Genomic DNA, 21,818 nt, shown 5'->3' with positions numbered 1-21,818 from the left:
ACCCAAGGGCAGACCGAGATCATTGCTTTATTGCCTCCTTAAACACGAACGACTTGGCCTGAAATCTTTTTTTAAAGAAGGTGAATTTCTCCCAGTCGGCGACAGTGTGCCAATTTGTGTGACGATTGCGTCGGTTTTCTTTAATAAATCAGCTGATACGGCTCTACACATCTATACCTATTCTATAAAAAATGTATTCTTACCCCGAATATACATTATTTGTTGCAACGGCTTTTGCACGAAATTAAAAATTAAAAGTCATAGTAAATGCTGGAATATCTATTGTTTACAAATGTGCTATTAATATGTACAATTTAAATCATTTTTCGTTGACATCTTAGAAGATAATATCATATACAGGGTGGCCCAAGCAAAGTATGACAACCTAAAAACTTTAAAAATATTTGTCGCATCAAAAAAATACTCATGACAAAGTTTCATATATTTGAGAGGTCTTTTTAACTATAAACAAAAGTCCGCCTTCGTTCTCTCTTGATGGAGGTGGAGGATAACTCCGTAATTTCAAATGGGACCTCCTATAAAATGTTACATATTTGAATTCTACGGGGAAAAACAAATAAAGTTTATCTGGAACATTTCTTTAAAAAAATATTTCTATCCAAAGTTATAAACATTTAAATTTTACAGTAAAATGCATTCAAATTAAAGTGACAAAACCATAAATTAAATGAAAGACTTTATAGTTTTTCACATTTTTCACTTTATTAAATGTTTAAACTGCTGACCACTCACATTTAAACACTTATTTAATCTTTTTTACAAAATTTGTTTAACTCTAAATAACACTTTTGTAGTCACGCTAGCACAAGCTTCACGTATTCTTCGTTTTAAATATTTTACCACTTATGACAAAAGAAACTTTGCCATAAACAATTTTTTGATACTACAAATATTTTTAGAGTTTTTGAGTTGTCACATTTTATAAACCCTGGACCACTCTGTATATCAGATTTATCTAGCCAGTCTTTAACTTTAAGCAATTAAGATTCTTCGGGCAGAATTAAAAAAATGTTGAAGAATATTTTCTAAACGAGAAAAGTAACAAGATTTTAATGTATTTTTCACGTTAGTGCAATTATATTAGCATTAGAACGTTTATTTGTCCTCATTATTGAAATAAATATGATATAAAATAATATAAATGTCTCTATTTTTAGGGAGAACATGCGATTAAACTCTATCTTTCACTATGAAGTTATGAAGTAGAATCATTATTATAAATTATTTCTTGAGAATTTAGCAATAAGTATAAACACAAATGCCTAACCTATAAATTGTTATAATAATAGAGTGTCAAATAAATAATTTTATTAATATCTCTGTTTACTAAAAACACCAGTAATATCAACGGTATAATAATAATTCATAATTTTTAGCTGTATTTATGAATAATAATCAATAATTGGAGTAAAAATTTATTTATAATACATTCACCGTTTTGTCGTGAACGCATGAATATCACAAATTAGGACAAACTTAAATTTACATGTCGCTAAATGGTAATTTAATCATTTCAGATGATACGAATAAATTAGAAGCTTTCCATAAATTAGTAAAATATGACATGATTAAAACACTAAACGCGTTCAAGCTTCCTGCGACGAAATCAATTTCGCACATTTAGCTCAATATGTACATTATTAATTCACTAGTTCATCTCGACGATGAGATTGCTTAGCCGGTAATTGGTACGTTCGCGTTTCTTTCGCGAATCATCGGCGGACCTCGAACCGTCGTCGATCCTCGGGCGTGAGAGGCGATCGCGCGCGCATGATCACGGCGCGGTCCCAGGAGCAGTGCTCCTTCGCGCAGGAATTTGTCGAACGCAACGTTATCACGTGTCTCGCCGTAAATACACCGTTTTCCCAGACATTAGCACGCATCCATCACTCGAGAGCGGCCTTTAAAAGGATATGTAATTTCACTCCGGCTATTTGGCGCGCCTCCTCGTTCGACCGATATAGCTCCTACGTATTTAGCCACCAGGGGCCCGTCGAGTGGCCGAGAGGGCCAGACGATACCACCGTCTCTCTATTCCGTCGTAACCTGTCTATCCCTATCTCATTACCGGACACAGCGGAGGTGCGCGACGTACGGAGGAACGCGTCTCCCGGCTCCGGTTAACGACGTCAAACTTAACTGCCACGGGCCCGCCCCGTCGCGCCGCCGCCGCGGCTTGCAGCGCGCAGCGCGGCCGTGCGGGAACCGTAAGATCCGAGCGCGTCGACGGAAATACGTTTGGGAAATTAAGGTGCGAAATTAATATCCGCGGTGACGCGGCGGCCGCGGTCGATACGTGGTCCACCGCGTTTCGCGCGGTGTCCGCGCGCTGTGCATGCAGCCGACATTCCTGCCGCAGGGACGTCTTCTGCCGCGAAGCTGCCACCTCGCTAACGATGACGAATTACGCACTGATCGGTTATCTGAAAACTCGCGAAAAATTCGCGGCCTCTCTCTCAGGGCAAGCGCACGCTCCCCGAAGACGAGCGCGAGGGGTCGCGGCGCGCGGAAGAAGCGGCCGAATTAATGCGCGCTTTTGTGTCGCGAATGTCACGGTCGGTCGCTCTCGCTCTTGCTCACGTTCGCTCACCCATCTGCTCGCTCACTCACTCACTCACTCGCTCGCGACAAATGGAATATCGCGCAGGGAGCGCCGGCAATTAATTAGGAGAGAGCTGTCCAAGCGGCCGTGATAAATCGGTTGCGTAACGGGATCATTAAGACCTCGGTAAATTCCGACCGAACTTGTAGAGCGCGATATAATTAACGTATTCGCCGCTCAACCGTAAATAATTTCGATGTAACACTTTCGTGTCGAATAGAACGGCTGCTCCTGCGCCTGCTCGCGTACGCGAAACCTCAAGGAGCAGAGGAGTAATTTCAGCGCAGACATTCGATAAGTCAATATCGCGCGGCAAAAGCGACTTCCTCCTCCTCTGTGTGAGAGCGACTCCCTCCTCCGTCGAGATTATACCGAATTCCTGTTAATGCGGCCGGGCAAATTGTTTTTGCGGATGCAAGCCCCTAACGTGAATTTCTCGTTTCCGGCTTCGCCGTAAGCCGCGCTAATTTCGGCATTGTATTCGCTTTAAGTCACGGGATCACAGACGTTCGCTAAGCGCGTGAACTGCGCTAATCTGTGTACAGTGGGACTTCCGAACACCTGTTCCATTTCAACACCGAGTGTAATTAGTCAATTAGGCGCTCTTCGAGCGCGCATATTACGAACTGCTGAACGGAATCTTGCTCGCATTGGTGAATTCATCGGATCAACGTGGATCGTTCTCTGAAGTTTTCGGCATGTCGATTTCGTATATCGAGATAGAACGCGGCTAATTCGTGCAAGCATTCGTGTAAATTGTTAATCCTTTGAGTGCACCAGCAGCGCGACGAAAAAGCACTCTGTGCGGTCGGAAGTCAACAAGATTGTCGAACATCCGACCTGTGACATATTAAATAGAACGGAAATAAACTCGTGTACTAAAATACATATAGTTTGAAAATAAGTTAAATAAAGAATAAATAAAAAATAAAAGATAAATCAAATAAAAATACAAGTTAAAATAAACAATAGAAAAATATTACAAAGAAATACAATAACTTGAAATAATAAAACTTGTAACTGAAATTGTTGATAGTTAGTTGAGAGACTGAACGTGTAGATGAAAGTCCTTGACAATGCCAATGACAATGTCAAAGTTTACAACAAATTGTTTATTTTAAGAGTATATATGCGCCCACATTGAAAAGAAAAATTATTGATCTTGTTGCAAAATAAAATCAATAGAATATACAGGAATGTAAATTAAGCAAATAAAAGCCGATGCTGGTCGTGTAGCGATTCGTAAAAAGAATATATTTTATAAACGTTTGAATTTCAGATATAATCATTTAAAATATGATCGACCGCACGTGTTTCCCCATACTTATCTTACTTTCATTTCCATTTTTATTGATATTGCATTGGATTGTTTAATAAGAAGTTTTAGATTTATCGGGTAAACGTAACGATTATATTTTCATATTGCCATAATTTTATAAAATAATGTACATAACGGTGAGAGATCATGCATCAAAATGGTGCATATATTGTAATAAAATTTTAACATAAAAACATAATCGTTTCATTTTATTTGAATGAAACATATTACAATATTTATTAAGCTACTCAAGATATTCGTTTTAATTTATCTCATTACAAGTTATAATTATTACTAGTCTCAAACACATATGTTTTTATTCTATATATATATATATATATTATATATAGAATATATATTATATATATACAGGGTGTCCCATTTGAAATGAGCTAGATAAAAATCTCAAAAAATATAAAAGATGCTAAAAAACGTTTCAGACAAAAGTTGTATGGCTTCAAAGGGAGCATAAGACAATTTATCGACTTTTGGAAATTTCAAAGTCATCAAATTAATAAAACTCCAAGGTGCTACTATAACAATATATTCTTGAGACCAAATAGAGCAAAATGTTTACTACCACTTTTTCTTCCGACAAATAGTTAGCGAGATATCATAAGTTAAACATTGAAAAAGTTATCAAGTTTTCCTTAAAATCTCAAAAACTATTAGGCAAATAAGAAAATGTTGACAAAAGTTGTTAAAATTAGTTGGTAGAAAAAGATGATGTAATAAAATATTGGGGTTTCCATTTGAGAAAAATAATGATCGGTGAATATCTCAAAAGTGGCGTCATCTGTAAACAAAATGATATAGTTGTTTTATGTTCCCTTTGAGACATATTTTTACCTGGCCTTTTTAAAATAAGACACCCTGTATAAATCAATAACACTATAGCAACATTTATTGTAGATAAGTTTTCTAATCATAATTATTTCATTGTACTATTATATAATCACAAATATGGGACATTTTTGTCTCAGCACACAGCAGTTGAAGAATTAAAATTCAATCGCGCTCGATCAGCACCGTCGTACGTTTGTCGTTACATTATGAGTGTGAAATATCTCAATTTTTGTTTCAGCTGTTCCAGAGGAGATTACTTGAAGTTATTTTTACACCTGGAGAGCAGGGGCGTTTCCGAGTACACTCCTTGGTCTGGTGTGCTTTGTGGAGAACTGCGTGACATCCCGCAAGTCCTTTACAGCTCGAGATCGACACTCATTCTAGAGTTTCATACCGAGGGTGCACCGTCTAATGCCAGCGGCTTTTCTGGCACTTTTCGTTTTATCGACAGACGTGAGTTGAAATCTTGGTGTATGCTCAATTTTTTAGACTTTAAGCGCCAGCGGAAAGTTTTCTCAACATGTTAAAAAAAGAAGGAGGGAGAGTAGTTTGACTTGGACCATCGGCGAAGATAATAACAAAATTGGAGGTAAAACATGAAATTCTGCATACCGAACAAACGCATTTGAAGTCTTCGATGGAGCTTCCCAACGTTGGGAATAAAACGCGCCAAACCATTAACATCGATCGTCAATAGTAATGTTTTCGCCTGAGAATCAGAGTCGTTCGATATTCTTGGTGAGGGAGAAAAAGAGTTTGAGATAGGAAATAAACTAAATTAAGACTGACGGCGTTTTTAACGAAAACCTTTCCGTTGCTTCGTCTGAAGTGGAAAATCGTTTGGCTCGCGAGAAACAGAGAGAGGGAGAGAGAGAGAGAGAGAGGGAATTCACTCAACCTCCATTTACCCAGGAGTTTATCGAGAAATTTTAGGTTTCGTTTTATGAAACTCTTTCGACTTCACTTGTAAGTCGTCTGGTAGCCCGATCGGAAAATCATTTCAAAGTTACCCCGCGAGGTAGATCGCCACGAATATTCTGGTAATGTGCCAGTCCCGCCGTTATGACGCCAATCAACATACGACGTGTACACGTGTGCGCGCACGTACCCTCGGAAACAGAAGCAAATCGAGGAGTCGCGGCAGCGGCCGTGCCGAATTTAACGGTGAATCGCTGACAAGATTCCGGCGCAGCGTAGCGAGCTATCTGCGGTCCCGCGATTTCCAGATAAAAGTCGCAAATTTGCAGGCTGGCGGGCGCGCGGACCGGCCGGTCTCCAGAAATTTTTACCGGTTTTAAAGCGACGGTTCGTTAGTAAGCGTTTCACGAATATAACTGCCCGACACATGCTTTAAACATGCTGTCCTGCCAACTTTTTATTTCGCTCACGTGTATGCAGTCGGCTTACGTATGCCACGAATAACAGTAACATAATTCTCCCACGGTGGGCGCAAGTACCCTTCCACAATTTAGAATCGTATCACGTTTTTTTCTTTCCTCTCTTTTTCCTTTTCTTCCTTTTGTGCGGGCTGCACCAACGAGAGATTCCCTTTACGCCCCCGCAACTTTCCGCACGAAATTCGGTATGTTTCATAATAAAGATTGCAAGATGTCTTGTCTGATATACGATGCATGCGCTCGAGTTTACTGGACCAATTCGAATTGTCGCTCCCGGTCGGTTCTTAGATCACCTTGTCGCGGTGTGTGCTCGGTTATAATATAAACTACGTTGCTTGTTCTAAATGGGGTGGAGGGGGAAAGGAAGGGAATGTGATATCATTTTGGCATATTATTTTGAGTTTACTCATACATGTCATAAATCAGCCTGACAGGCTACTATAAAGTCAATGTTGAATTATAATTAAGCGTTTGATAGTACTAAACATACGTATGAGATATGAATACGTAATATGAATGTGTTGATAGACTATAAACATCTGAGGTGCACTAAAGAAGAGGACAAAATATAAAAAGAATGTGAAAGATAAATGTTTGTACATTTTAATAAAACGAAACATAACGCACTATTGTCCTGATTAGAATGGTGTAAACACACACAGATAATACGCATAACAAGTGCGCATAACAAGTCTAAATTCAAAAAGTGCTCATTCAAAATATTATGGAGCCTATTTGTCACTGCCACGTCATTATTCGGTCAATATTTTGGATAAATATACCGAGTAGAAGACTCATCTCCTATAATCTTTATCTTTATATATATTTTCAAGCTCATCTTCCTAAATAATTTTTCAAAGCTGTCTTTTTAGCTGCCACCCATTGCTTATTAAAAAGTTATTAATAAAAGAAGTTTTATAAATAAAATATATTTTTCCGATACAGTATACATTAAAAAATGTTAAACAATAGGAGCGGAAATCTTTTTCCCCTGCACTCCTCTCCGAAAGAAACTAAACCTAGCCAAACCAAACCTGACCCTAATTCTAACCTTACCAAACCCAACTCATATATCTTTGCATATGATGTAACGTTATGAGTTTTAAAAGAACCTTTTCAATAATATGCACTCAACTATATGCAAAGATGTACAAGTTAAAGTTAAGTTAGGTTAGCCTAGGTTTTTTTTCAGTTGAAGCCCTTCCTCGCTCATATGTTTAATATTTTTTAATATACATTGCGTCGAGAAAATAAGCTCGATTTATAAAACTTATTTCGTTAATAACTTTTTAATAAACAATGGCTAGAATTTTTAAAGAATTATTTAGGAGAATATCTCCTATAATACATATCAAGGTCATTTATAAAATGTATAAAATGTAAAAGGTCCATTGGAGTTTGGTCCTCTATTTGATATATTTACCTTATTTTGTTGGTTGCAAAACATTTTAGTCATAAAGAAATGAGGAACGCGCCAAATTCACGATTTATAGTCGCTGCTAACAGACTTGTGTAATAATCGGTTATGATGAGAGCTGAAGTAACGATACACGGTGTAAATATTGGCTTTCGGCTGTACTCTTATTCAATAGACGAAAATATAACCAATATACTTCTTTCAAATCTTCCGTGGCAATTGCGACGTTGAATTGCTCGTATGCTGTCATTCTGTCTCCGATATAACCGATTATTGCTCAAGCTTATCAATAGTGACTCTTAAGATGCAGTTTCTCGGTATTTTTCGCGTAACGCGTATCGTCTAACTAATCAGAAAAATTCAGACGCGAAATTGAATGTTCTTAGTGCGGAAAATTCGACGGGACATAAAATGGCAGCAGCCATTTGTATCGTATACAACTAAGAATATCTTTCCATTTTCCAAGAATATTCCGATAGAAATACTAAATGTTACAGTTTATTGGTATCTATTACACAAATTTCACGCCCATGACAAAGAGATCTGAATATCAAGTAAATGTATATACATATATATGGACGACATAAAGGCATCTGAAAAAGTTATTCTATAGATATTATTATTGATTAGTTTTTAAACAAATTCAAAAACATTTCTACAATAGTATCATTTCCTCTTTTATATATTTTCTTTATTATTCTATATATCTGGCTTTTTCTTGTTGTGTTTAACGTACTTATAGAGTGCTTAATATATTTATAGATTATGTTTATTGCTTATTATGTATCTCGTATATCTTTTTTAGTTCTATTAATTTAAAATATAATATATAATATATACAATTAAATAATCTTTTAAATATTTACAAAACTGAGGTAATAATATAATTTATTATTTAACATAATTATTATTCTTTGTAGCAAGTTCAATGTGGGTATCGAGATTAACTGATGGCAAGTTATATTGGCCAGAATATATTAAACCACGAATATTTTGAAGGATATGTAATGAAATTACGAATGCTATAATGTAAACATTCATACATATATATATATATAAAGACGCATAATAAGCAGTAAACATAATCTATAAATACATCAAGCACAACAAAAAGAAAATAGAGATGTAGGATAATAAAGAAAATATACAAGAGAGAAAATAATACTGCTGCTAATATATTTTTGAATTTGTTTCAAACTAAAGAATAATAATATCTAAAGAATAACTTTACACACGTCTTCACATCATCCATACCGTTAAGTACCGCATTCACACACATAAAAGTCGTGCAAACTCACGTAATCCCCAAAGATTTATTTTTTAATTATTATATTATTAATATAAATGTAACAGAAAACTTAAATCATATCTGATTGGTTACAGGATATACGCAAAAAATACTAACCTACGTGATCGTGTTCTTAATGGTGGTAGTTCGAAAAGTACCTTACTTCATTGTGTTTTGCAAACAAGTGTACGAGTGTCGTACATAATAACCGGTATAATAGCTTCAACATTTTGTGCAACTAAGTTATTAGGACTTTTTAATTGTATGCACAATATTGGTTTATTACTTATTTAAAGTAGAGGGAATAAAGTAAATGAGCATTAATGGTAATAATGCTGTATGCATATATACTCACGGATGCCTTACCATCGATATGTCAATAGTTACTAAAAGTTTTCAGTCAGCTACGTTGATTTCTAACTATTTCTCATGACTGTTGATTAGAGCTATAGAAGGGGAAAACGTGTTCAAAGTAGCAGTGACATTTTGACAGCTTGACATTTCGTATATGCCAATGAAAATGTTATATGTAAATTACATGTTACGTGCGATTAATAGAAAAATAAGTAAGATATATATATATATAATTAATTTTTAAATAACTTATAAAAAACATATGTTATTTTGCAACAATTATATAAATAATTATATAATTATATAATATAATTATATAATTATTAATAATTAATAATTAATTATTAAATAATATATAATATGATTATATAAATAATTATATTATATTATTTAAACCCATTTTAATCTGCTGTCGCAACAATCTGGAATTGTTGGAAATGTCTACGTTAGAGAAAGAACAAAACATAACGAAACGCGTTAATTAATTTTATATATTAACTTTTTATTTGTCCTTTATAATATCTTTACTTTTTTCTGTTGAACGTGCCTCACATTAAACGAATCTTACTCCCTTTACCGATATATACGAAATGTCCAGCTGTCAAAATGTCGCTTTCGCTTTAAACACGTTCGCGCTTTCTGGGCTAATCCACTGTCATGAAGATTTGTAATAACTATTGACACATCGATAGTAAAACCTCTGTGGGACCGAATGTACAACTGTTGTTTGCTCAACCGTTTCCAGATCTTTTGCGATGAAGTTAGAAAGCGCATCAAATGATCGTAAATGCGAGCCACTGCTCACAGGCTTATAATTGATTAGGGCAAGAACTGAAACGATAGCACACAATTTAGATCTTGACCCTTGATTATACTCTTATCTAGCAGGTAATATAACAAAAGGTACTTGCGTTTTTCCTGAATCATTTCCGTGACAGCGTGACATCTCGTGATCGGATATCTCGATCTTGTTACATTTTGGCTCCTGCTATAATTGATTGTTACGCGAGCTTGTGAATAGTGGCTCGCAGTCGTGATCGTTTGATGTATTTCATTGGAAAATGAAAACTGTTGTGCAAACGAGCGTGGTCCCGCGTGATTTCGTCGCGCTTCCTCCACGCGCGGAATATTCAATCTCTCGAATGCAGATAATAGCGGGCGAGATTAAGCAAATGAAATTAAATGAGGTAAAACCAAATCAGTGGTTAGTATCGGTAGTTATCGGGCTCGCTCCGTGATACAGGGTGTTATTTAGTCCCCCCCACTCTGCCTCCTCGAACTCCGTATCAAATAGGCGTGCCCCTTCAATGTTCACGGGATTCGATCGATATTCAATTTTGCACTAAATATCATATAGTTCGCGGCGGTTCGTCAAACTTTGCAACCGGATATGGAATAAAGCTCTTGGCACATCGTAAGAAAAATATACTCTCATCACCTTCACGTCCCGCGCTACCCGGGAAACGTCACGAATCCATTTTGTTCGATCCATCATCCGGCGAATACATCGTTCACGTATAAGCGGGAAAAATGATGCTATCGTCAAAAGGCTTTGCTCCTCTTCCTGCGTTCTCACATCATCCGGCTTTTCTTGGCATTTTGTTTACAGCCGCCGGCGTTTTCGGTATTCCTTCCTGCCTTCCCTTTGCTGTTTCCGTTCCCCCCGCGAAACGGGCAACGGAGCAATCTTGAGTCAATTAACATATTCTACAGGCCATTCCGCGATAATTAATCCTCGATCAGTCCTTTATCCCTCTCCCACGTCTCTCTTCTCTCGTAATTTCCATAAAAACAGCTCTTTCCCTTATGCCCAAGTACTGTGCACGTTATTAAAATTTCGATAGGACGGCAGTTAATATCGCCGCGGACTAATTCATTTATTACACTTCCTCGCCCACGGCTTCAATCTCGCCCAAATCCGCCAATTAATGAGAAAATTGCCAAGGCATCTCTCTCCTTCGCGGTTACTAAAAATAGCCGCCCCACGCTCTCATCAGAGATTAACAAGGATATTCCCATTTTCTTCGAATAATTACTTCAAGTTTAACTAGACGAGTTTAATGAATAAGTTACCACGTTCTCACGTCACAGCGAGAACTATTGTATCCTTATTCATATACGTAAATCGAATCTAACTTTCGCGACGTTATAATATAAACAGAGAAATGCCAATATACAGGGTATCCCATTTTAAAAAACGCACCTCGATAATTCTTCAATAAAGCATTTTCAGGAAATGTTGAAACAAAAATGTTTCGGGTAAAAGTTGTATGATTTCAAGGGGAATATAAAACAACTATATTATTTTGTTTACAAATGGTGCCACTTTCGAGATATTCACTGATCATTACTTTTCTCAAATGAAAATCTCAATTTTTTTATTATATGTTCTTTTTCTACTAGTTAATTTAAACAACTTTTGTTTGAAACGTTTTTTATTTGCCTAATATTTTTTAAGATATTTAAGGAAAACTTGATAACTTTTTCAATATTTAACTCACGATATCTCGTTAACTATTTATCGGAAGAAAAAGTAGTATTAGACTTTTCTACTCTATTAAATCTCAAGAATATATTGTTATAATAGCACCTTGACTTTTGTTAACTTACTAACTTTTGGAAATTTCAAAATCATCAAATTAACAAAAGTCAGGGCGCTATTATAACAATACATTCTTGAGACCAAGTAGAGCAAAAAAGTCTAGTATCACTTTTTCTTCCGATAAATAGTTAGCGAGATATCGTGAATTAAATATTGAAAAAGTTATCAAGTTTTCCTTAAATATCTTAAAAAATATTAGGCAAATAAAAAAACGTTTCAAACAAAAGTTATTTAAATTAATCGGTAAGAAAAAACGGTGTAATAAAAAATTGGGATTTCCATTTATGAAAAGTAATAATCTGTGAATATCTCGAAAGTGGTGCTATTTGTAAACAAAATAATATAGTTGTTTTATGTTATATCAGTCTCAAATTCTTGGTAACTCGTGGAAGAAAAATTGCATAAAAAGATAAATTTATAAAAAAACTATGATTACTACAAAGATGAGAATATGCAAAGGAGCGTACGTCAGCATGAGTGTGTTGAGTTAACCAATTAAGTTATAATTAATGAGTGCTCTGGGAAAAAAAGACAGTTAAGCAACTCACTTTGGGGCTCACAATTAATCAAATTATTTAAATTGCTCGTAACCCTAATTTTACGTAATCTCGTATTTGAATTAGAAATACATCATCAAAATGATGACGTCAAAGGAATAATATCAGTTAAAAAGCCTAAAGACTGACTTAAGCAAGTATGAATGTCAGTTATGAAAATACATCTCGAGTCTTCCAAATACAGTTTTATTTTCGAACATTGATATTGCAATAATTGAACATCTCAGTTAGACGATGATAAGCGCATCAAGTAACCAGTAGTAAAAATCAGAAATGATAATTTCGAAACAAGCGTGTTTAATCTGAAATCATTGTTACAGATCTTTGTTACTGATTTTGAATAGTTAAATTGAAATCAGAGTTGTAACTTAAACTTTTCCACAAAGCACATTCGAGTTAACAACTACAATTCAATTCCATTATTCTAATTTTTTAATTTTATATCTACAAATTTTTAGGTTATAATTTTTAAGTTATGTATGTATATATAAATAATTATTCAAATGACAATCCATTGTATTGCAACTTTCAAGCCTTATAACTTAACTTAACAAGTACTTAACGAAAAGTAACTTAGTCATAGTGTTTTGGAAAGCTCTCGAGATGAGCTATAATATGTAATGAAAAATAGGGGGTTTCATTTAAAAAGTTGAAGGTGACCTTTAGAGTTTACGTGACCTTTAGAGGACTATCCAAGGTCAAATCAATGGCATCATCTTATGTCTCCCTTCGTGTCAAACAACTTTTGTCTGAAACATGTTTGTCTACTGGGTTTAGTTTTCGAGATATTGGGCTGGATCATTTAAAATGAGACACCCTCTATATATATGCATACGTGTATATACACATATACATGTAACTACACGCGATGCAGCAACTTGCAATAACGGAATAATGATATCCTCTCATGAAGAATATTCCCGGAACCGGAAAAGTTATGCTCAAAATTCCAATGAATACGGACGCTTATCGTCACTAACAAAATGTGCTGTAATTACGATACTTTAGATAGAGAGGAAATATGGAGTCGGTCGGAAAGTCCTTCGGCTATTTGCGCAGATATTGATTATAAAGTGGGAAATTTAGTCTGGACTATTTTCAAGTTTTCCTACCGGCGGCGACGCCAGGCTAATTACTCGGAGAACGTCGAGCCCGTAGCAAGATATCGGCTCTGGCTCGATATTTCCTTATCAGGATTCGTTTTGTATCTTCCGGCAATTAAGGAGCTTCGGGCTAACGCATATTTCGTTATTCATTTCGCTCGGACGTGTATTAAGCGACACGTCATGTCAATGATAAGCTGATTAAGCTGCACTTCGAATTACATCGCTAAAATGTTTTTTCCTTGGAATTTAATAAATTTAATGCGCGTGCGCAACTTGACAGAATATTAGAAATAAGCACAAGGTTGAGAGAATAATTTATAACGCCGTTGTACCATTATCCTTTTATCGTTATGGCTTGATAATGATGCTGTTTCTTTATTTGTGTATATTTGTAACGGTAATGATAATTCAGTTATTTACATTTTTTCGATAGCGATAACGAATATAATCGTTACTCTTATTGTCACTTTGTACATATGGAATATATGTATAGAGGGAATAGGCAGAAACCAATTTAAAACAAAAGTCTTAGGGGGAAAAGTAATAAAATTATAACAATTTATTATATTTCTTAAGTAACAAGTTATCGTTACTTACCGTTAAGTAAGGAGTTATTTTTTCCGACAAATAACGGATATAGATAACGTGTTACTTTTCAAAAATAATATTTCCTTTTTCTAATTCTGGAAATAAGCAAATTTACAAAATAAGATACGCTACTTGTGTATTAATTAGTACAAATTAGTAGTACAATTAGTTAATACAAGTCCATTTTGGATTTTACAATTGCGATTAATCCGTTAAAGTTTTACATCGACATTGTTTTTTTGTTCTACTCATTTTTGTAAATCAATTTCTTACCTATCAGTAGTATAGTCAAATTTATTACTGTAAAAGAATTGTTGCATCAATAAAATACTAGCATATTGAAATAAACTACGCGGTATTTCTGCAAATTAAATATATTTTTTTCGGGTCGGTTAAGAAAAGTGAACAATTTAGATGGTAAAGAGTTAACTCTTCAAAATCATTATCACGCTACAGCGAGATATTCGTTGGAAATCTTAAGGAAATTTATTTTACGGAAACTTTAAAGTATTTTTAATATAAATATTGCATTTATTAACTTTAATCTAATAATCTATGTAATACTTTGTAAACAGATTAAATATTTGTAAAGAAGAATAAAACTATAAAAATGTCATGTTTTATTTAGAAGTCGCAGATTACATTACTTTAGGAAATTAAGGTGCGAGAGGTTGATAATAATATTAACTAATAGTAATAATCGGTTCATCGCGGGGAGTTCCGCGAGAATAAATTTTGGCAGTAGTTATATAAGTTTGTTCATGTGATTATCGGGGTTAAGATCGCTGATAATATTTTTGGCAAGCCCATCGGGATAGAAACTACTCTCTTACGAGGTGTCTCCTTGCTATGCGTATTTTCCGGTTGCTCGTACCTCTGAGACATCTGATACGAAAAGTACTTAAACTCGTAAAGTTTTTCAAAGTGTCGGGGAGTTAACGTAAATCTTGCCTTACGGAAAGCAGGCTGACGGTGACAAAACTTTGACTCGGGATGTCTATCTATTTCACGACCTCGTAAACAACTTCGTGTGTCATTATGAGTTTTACTGACGAATATTCCCGACGATGAGGAAACTTAATGACGGAGGCGGCAGGTAGAAGAGATTATATGAACGCGTAATATATTTCAACTTCCGAAGTTGTTCAAATGAGACTTACCGGCTCTCGGTGTGCACCTCCGAATAATGAAAAAAATTGGACAAGACATCCTATAACCGACACTCTGTCAGTTTCCAGCGATTCGTTCTTGCGATGTTATCACATAATAAATAACAATTAATAATTAGCAAATTTCCACGCACCTTAATATCCGATTAAATTCATGCAAAAGTATCGGAAATTATAAAAGTTTCGGCTACTGAACGTTTCACAACTCTCGTGTAGACTTAAAAAACAAAAGATAAATATTTACTTTAGTGAACCCTCCGCAAATGACCTTGGCCTTGACATACATATGTTAGTCAAGGACATCCTTTTGAGTAACATTCAAAAGGTTTCGAAGCCGTCGCTCGTCATTTGTTAAAAAGTCATTTACAAAAGAAGTTCCATTAATCGAGCGTAATTTTTCGGCACATTGTAAATATATTTAGGTACGGTAAACTTTATACATATGTGAGCAGAGAAAAAGCTTCGCATTCTGAAAGACACGTACTGTTTATAAACAAAGCAAATGTTGCTTCTACTATATTCAGTACATCTCGAATTTTGAAGTGGTTAAGATGTTACTTCACGAATTCCTATATTTAACGTACAATCAAGATCAACACTTAGATTTTATACATAATTATAAAGTTTTATATAAATATAAATTTGACCTTATCAAGTATATGATTAACCTTTTTTCTACAGTTATAAATAAAGCAAATGTTGCTTATATATTCAGTATCTCAAATACATCTCAAACATATATAATATCTCGAATGTACATTAGAAAATGTTAAATAGTACATATAACACGGGGAAAGGGCTTCACCCCTCCCCCACACCCCCTTCCCGAGAAAATCATAACTTAACCTTGCAGCCCTTTCGGCTGCACCATGAAAGAAGGAGGGCGTACTAGGTGACGACGGGACGCCATGCGTTCGGGACCTACAGAGAGAAAATTATCGAGAGCGCGGTAGTTGCTAAGACCGAAGAAGAAAACCAATACCATAGTTTGGCAATTATAATGGTTTGCGCGTTGACAAAAGTAGAAAAAATCATCTTCTCAAAATGTATCAATATTTCATACTTTGTCTATTAAGGATTTGGTTAGGATTCCTGATATCGAAAATATTGCTCGGTAGAATTGTAGGTAATCTTCTCACCTTCATTTAAAAAAAAGAATCGTCCCAATCGGTTGAAAATTGAATGCTGTAAACCTTTTTGAACATCAATTTCCTATATCACAACACTGTGCGCCGTTGCGATAGTCAGCGCGAGACGCGTTATCGCTCAGCTTCGACGCACACAGCTCGCCGCGGAACATCTATAGGCTGCGATGGGCACGATTAAACGCTAAATTTTACGTGGTTATTACTAAAAAACGATGTAAGATATCGCTAAATGGAAGAAAACTTTTTCGTTCCTCTCGCTTAGCTCTACGCCCTTATGGAGTTAGTGTGTTACAATTATGGGACACCCTGTAAAAACATGCATACGTATTTGAAAAACATGATTTATAAAAATTCCGAAATTACATCACCTAAAACTTTCATTATAACTTCATTCAAGTAATTAAATCTACCAGATAGTATAATCTTATAAAATGAAACTTATTAAATATAAAAAATGTTTGTGGAATCCACAGAATATTGATAAATTAATTATTTTTATCTTCACAATAATCATGTAATTTGTCTATAAAAAATCTAGCTTATGAAAAATTCTAGAAAAAATATATAGAGGAAGATGGTATTATGACCCTTGTATGTATTATAACCACTCTCAATATCTCCGTTACTGAGTAGCGAATTCCAGTTGTTATTTATGGAATCATTTATTTAGTAGGTTGTCTTTAGCGCGGTAACACTAATATATCAATACTATTCTCAAAAGTAATTTTTATAAAAGAATACAAATTCATCGGTTTTCTTTGAAAGAAAGATATACTACTTTTTCAAACCGCGAATAATATTCTTTCTCGTTTTTCTTTTCTGTTTTTCTATCTTGCTGAGACTTATCTCTTACTTTTCGATCACTCCGATATTTTTAATCTCAACTAACATCTTGAACTTAAATCTTAATGTTTTAAATGCTAGCACGTTTATACTTAACGTTCTACATATATCCGTCTGAATAAAAAAGATTAGTTTTTCAGGATTATATTTGTGGCAAGAAATATATATTTCTCTTTCGAAAAATATTTTCTCATCTTACTATCTTAAATCTTACGATCATACATCCTATTATTCTACTATCTGGAAAATATAAAACTGACAAAATATATTTTTAGAATAATATTTATTAGCATAAATCACAATCTATATATCATTGTTAGCAATAGCATTTAGCGCAATACATAACATCATAACATCATCTTACAATTATTTATTATTTATTTATAACTATTTATTAAAATCATGTGGTTTATATACTTCAAATTTTTTTATAAAATTTATAAAAACTATCAAATTTAATTAGTTATTAATTAATTTATTAATTAAAATTTTATTTTATAATTATAAATTTTATAATTTTAATATTATTTAAAATAAAAAAATTATAAAAGTTTATGAAAATATAAAGATTGGAAGCCTATGCAATATTAAAGTGCAATTTTTCGGAATATAATAACAAAGTGCTTGAATTTCTTGTGTTCCTTTGACAACTTATTTTAATAACGGTGGATAATACCTAATAATAAACAATGGACACTCATAATACGAGCAAATATTATCAAACTCCATGTTTTTATTGTTCAGCATTACGTACCTGCGGTTGTCAAAAGATTGTCAAGAGATCCATATTATCTTGAAAGAGATTTCACTTCAAAGAGTTTATTCCATCGTATCTTGCATACTTATTTGTAAATATTCTTGCATTAAATTTTCAGTAATAAAAATAAAATTTTGTATAATAGTAGAAGATATTTCGATTTCGTTTAATGACCTCTACTTGTGCATGAACGTTCGAGCATATAAATTTGGACGCAATATATTTACAAGGAACATATAATAAATGCGATGAGCTGCACGTCATACCATAAAAAACCATGTAAATAAGAAGATATATAAAATGTAATGAAATCCATATGTGTAATGTAAAGAGAATAATCAATTTAATTAAAGAAACAATTAATACGACAAACTAAAATCCCAAAGTGAAGATATAACTATACTTTCTTCGTTACTGCTTTCAGATGTACTATTTGTACCATTTGTACTATTTGTATTTATTAATGTTTGGTAGACAGTCAAAGATGGATTACGATAAGTAATAAATTTAGTAACTCTGTGTGGTCTTAGAGACTCGAATTTATTATAGTATAAACCACGTTTTTTTATACCCAGAACTTCCTTAATCTTTTTTCTTATATCTAACTTTTCCGCCTTTGGAATGATTAAAAGTATAGGACATTTCTGATATTGTTTCATTGTTATTGAACATTCTTCGAATTTAGATTCGTATATTGTTTCTAAACCTATGACCAGGTTCGCGCTTTTATAACTCGGATTAGCCATGTAATCGCTATACGACATACTATAACATTCGTAGAAAAATTCCTTCTTATCGCAAGCGCAACGAGGACAAATTTCCTGTATACCAATTTCAAATTGTAACTTTGTTCCTAACATTATAACTATTAACTTCTCTATATCTGGGCAAAGATGTAACAATATTTCCCAAGCTGGTAAACCGTTTCTTTCTATAAAGTTTGCTGCTATAACATGAATGACATAGGTACCTTTCCCGAATAGTAGTATATCAGGTAATTTTGCCATATATAGACCATAATATATCGAGAGCGGTTCTGACACGTAGTCGCTGTAGATGTAATCCAAGCCATCCCATTTGCCCATTCTGTCCTGTATATAATCTTCCATAAATTTTTCCATGTCATCGAAGGATGTATTGTCATCGGGAAACTTCATCAATTTTAACGATAATGAGGCTGTACTTTCATACTGAAAATTTGTGAGCTCAAGATTGAGCCACAATATTAAATGGTCACAGAAAAGTCGTTCATGTTTCTGATCAAATTCAACCTTGTGTTCTAGACAATAGTCGATGGATAAACATCTTTGGCAGGAAGACAGTCCGGTATGCTGATGACAAATAAAGCATGATCTAGTGAAGGTGAACATTTGAGTTTCGTATTCTTCAAGCTCACGCCCTAGATCCTTTTGAACTGATTCTTGAAATTTCCTTTGTGATATCCACCAATTTATATAAGACCAGCGGCGAGTGAGATATTGCGGGTTGTTCTTCAAGAACTTTTCTATAGCTGTGCAAATCTTGCGATGTTGAGGAAGGTGCAGATTCTTGTGATCTTCGGAGCAGTAAGAGATAAAGAAACATCGATTGCATCTTATCAAATTTACCATTTCTCTAGTCTTCTTGCAAACGTGACAAAGGTTAGGATGAAAGATCTTATTGTAATATGTAGACATCCTTGGTCCAGAATATGGAATTAATGTGTTTATCATGTTCATGTTAGTATGCCTATATAACTAATGATATAATATTGAATCTGCAATATCAATTTAGAAATTATACACAGTATTCGGTACTTTAGCCGAAATAATAGAATCTGCTATATACACAGTACCGGTGACAGTATGGTTACTCGTGAATTGCTTGAACGTCACTAATAAATTGCTTACGTTTGCTTCTAGGCATTTCGAGAATTGTTTACAGTTTGAAACTGAAATGAACAGTTTCAATCTGAACTGAAGGCATAGGACTAGATAGTCACAAATATTTATAATTATTACCGCAAATAATATTGTAAATAAATTTCAAACGTACAGCGAATGTCGCAGAACATTATATTGTCGTTAATATTTTTCAAAATGGAAGTTGAAAAAGGTGTCATATTTTTTCATTTCTTTCGTGCGATTTAAATAATATGAAAGGAAATAATATCTATATATGGAAATAGAAGATTTTCTAAAAATTGCTGATAGATGTTATATACATTTTTGCAAAGGAATGTAAGATAAAAATTAAACAGAAGTAAAGGAAAATAAAAAAATAAACCAAATAAGAATAATTTCTGTTAAAATATAAAAAATATTTCATGTTAAAAAAATTTATATATAAACTTCAATTGCTGTCTATACAAAGCAATTCAGAATAACTTGCTGTTCTTGAAATGGCATGTTCTTCATTTAACAAACTTTAAGATAAGTTTTCTTCTTACCAAATGTTATTCAAAATATTATTTTTAGTTTTTGAGTTATAAAGATAAGTAATTTACTTATTACAGGTCCCTACTTCATACAAGATGTATAAAGTAGGGAGAGCACAATTCATCATTAGACGCAGGCGTCTAATGTGATGAGTTCATTGACGTATGTAATAACATTGCACACATCATTTTCATAACTTTTGTTTGCGACCGACACGCAGCATGTTAATCTCTGTTTTCTTTCATTTTGCCCGCCATGAAAACGAAAGAATGTTTACAACTCGCGATTGCATCGAATATATTTAAAATTGAAAATAAAATTCTTTAATATTACGGAAACTTAGGTGTGCTAACAAATGGTAAAAGCTGTCATTCTCAAGATAAATAATTTCCATAGAGGAATACAAATTCGTCGGATTTCTTCAAATGAAAGGTATCTTGCTCTTTTCAAACCGTGAATAATATTCTTTCTCGTTTTTATTTTCCATTTTTCTCTCTTGCTGAGACATGTCGCTTACTTTTCGATCACTCTGATATTTTTAATCTCAACTAACATTTTAAACTTAAATCTTAATGTTTTAAATGCTAGCACGCTTGTACTTAACGTTCTACATACATTCGTCTGAATGTCTGAAAAAAGATTAATTTTTCAGCAGTTATATTTGTGGCAAGAAATATAGTTTTTCAGAAATAGTTTCTTGTTAATTTTCACTAAACGGTGTATGTAATAGGAAATAAAAGCATGTAAATTTACGTTTTATTTCTTATTCTAATAATTATCCTACTATTTGAAAAAATATAAAACTGACAGAATATTTCTGGAATTATATTTATTAGCAAGTCGTAGCATAGCTAACAAGAAGAACGCCAGATTCGTAATTTTTTGGGGAACCGGATTCGAATCTCGCTATAGGCCACCGAAAGAACTGCACACTTCTCAATCTAATGATAAAGAGATTCCTTAACGGAAAACATTTGGGCGCTCCGTCTTTCGGAAGAGACGTTAAACAGTCGATTCAATCATATAGCTGGGTAGCACCCACCAATAATAAAGTATCTCAGTGCTGGCTTTATGTCAAATCGCTCATTCTTATACCGATCTATACCAACTATTTAAGGAGCCCGGCTTAACTAAAACCGACTTTAGAGGAACTTCTTAAAATATCCTCACAGTTCTAGTAACCGACCTCAGAACTAGATACGAACAGGGTATATATAAGTCCTACTAAAAGAGAAAGAACATTTATTATAATATATCAAAATAATTATTTGATAAGTCGATTCTAATTTGTAGTTCACTGTTACACTTATGTTTGCACTACACTGCTGTCTTTCTGGCGGATTCTATTTCTTGACATTTCATGAAATAAGTCAATATCCACATTAAAA

The 21,818-nt window shown here is 34.0% G+C and overlaps 1 protein-coding gene across 1 annotated transcript in view; it reads left to right on the top strand.

Annotated features, from left to right (window-relative positions):
• The window catches only part of LOC105183745 (Sol1), a 455,377-nt gene that overhangs the window by 7,089 nt on the left and 426,470 nt on the right, over nucleotides 1-21,818 (top strand). Inside the window, exon 2 of the mRNA XM_025298993.1 lies at nucleotides 5,026-5,240. Coding sequence (XP_025154778.1) covers nucleotides 5,026-5,240 — 215 coding nt within the window. The remainder of the gene's footprint in view (nucleotides 1-5,025; nucleotides 5,241-21,818) is intronic.

This window comes from Harpegnathos saltator, unplaced genomic scaffold, assembly GCF_003227715.2.
Source record: "Harpegnathos saltator strain DR-91 unplaced genomic scaffold, Hsal_v8.6 scaffold25, whole genome shotgun sequence".
NCBI classification, from domain to species: domain Eukaryota; kingdom Metazoa; phylum Arthropoda; class Insecta; order Hymenoptera; family Formicidae; genus Harpegnathos; species Harpegnathos saltator.
The sequence above is the reverse complement of the archived record's forward strand: the minus strand, read 5'-3'. Positions and strand labels throughout refer to the sequence as shown.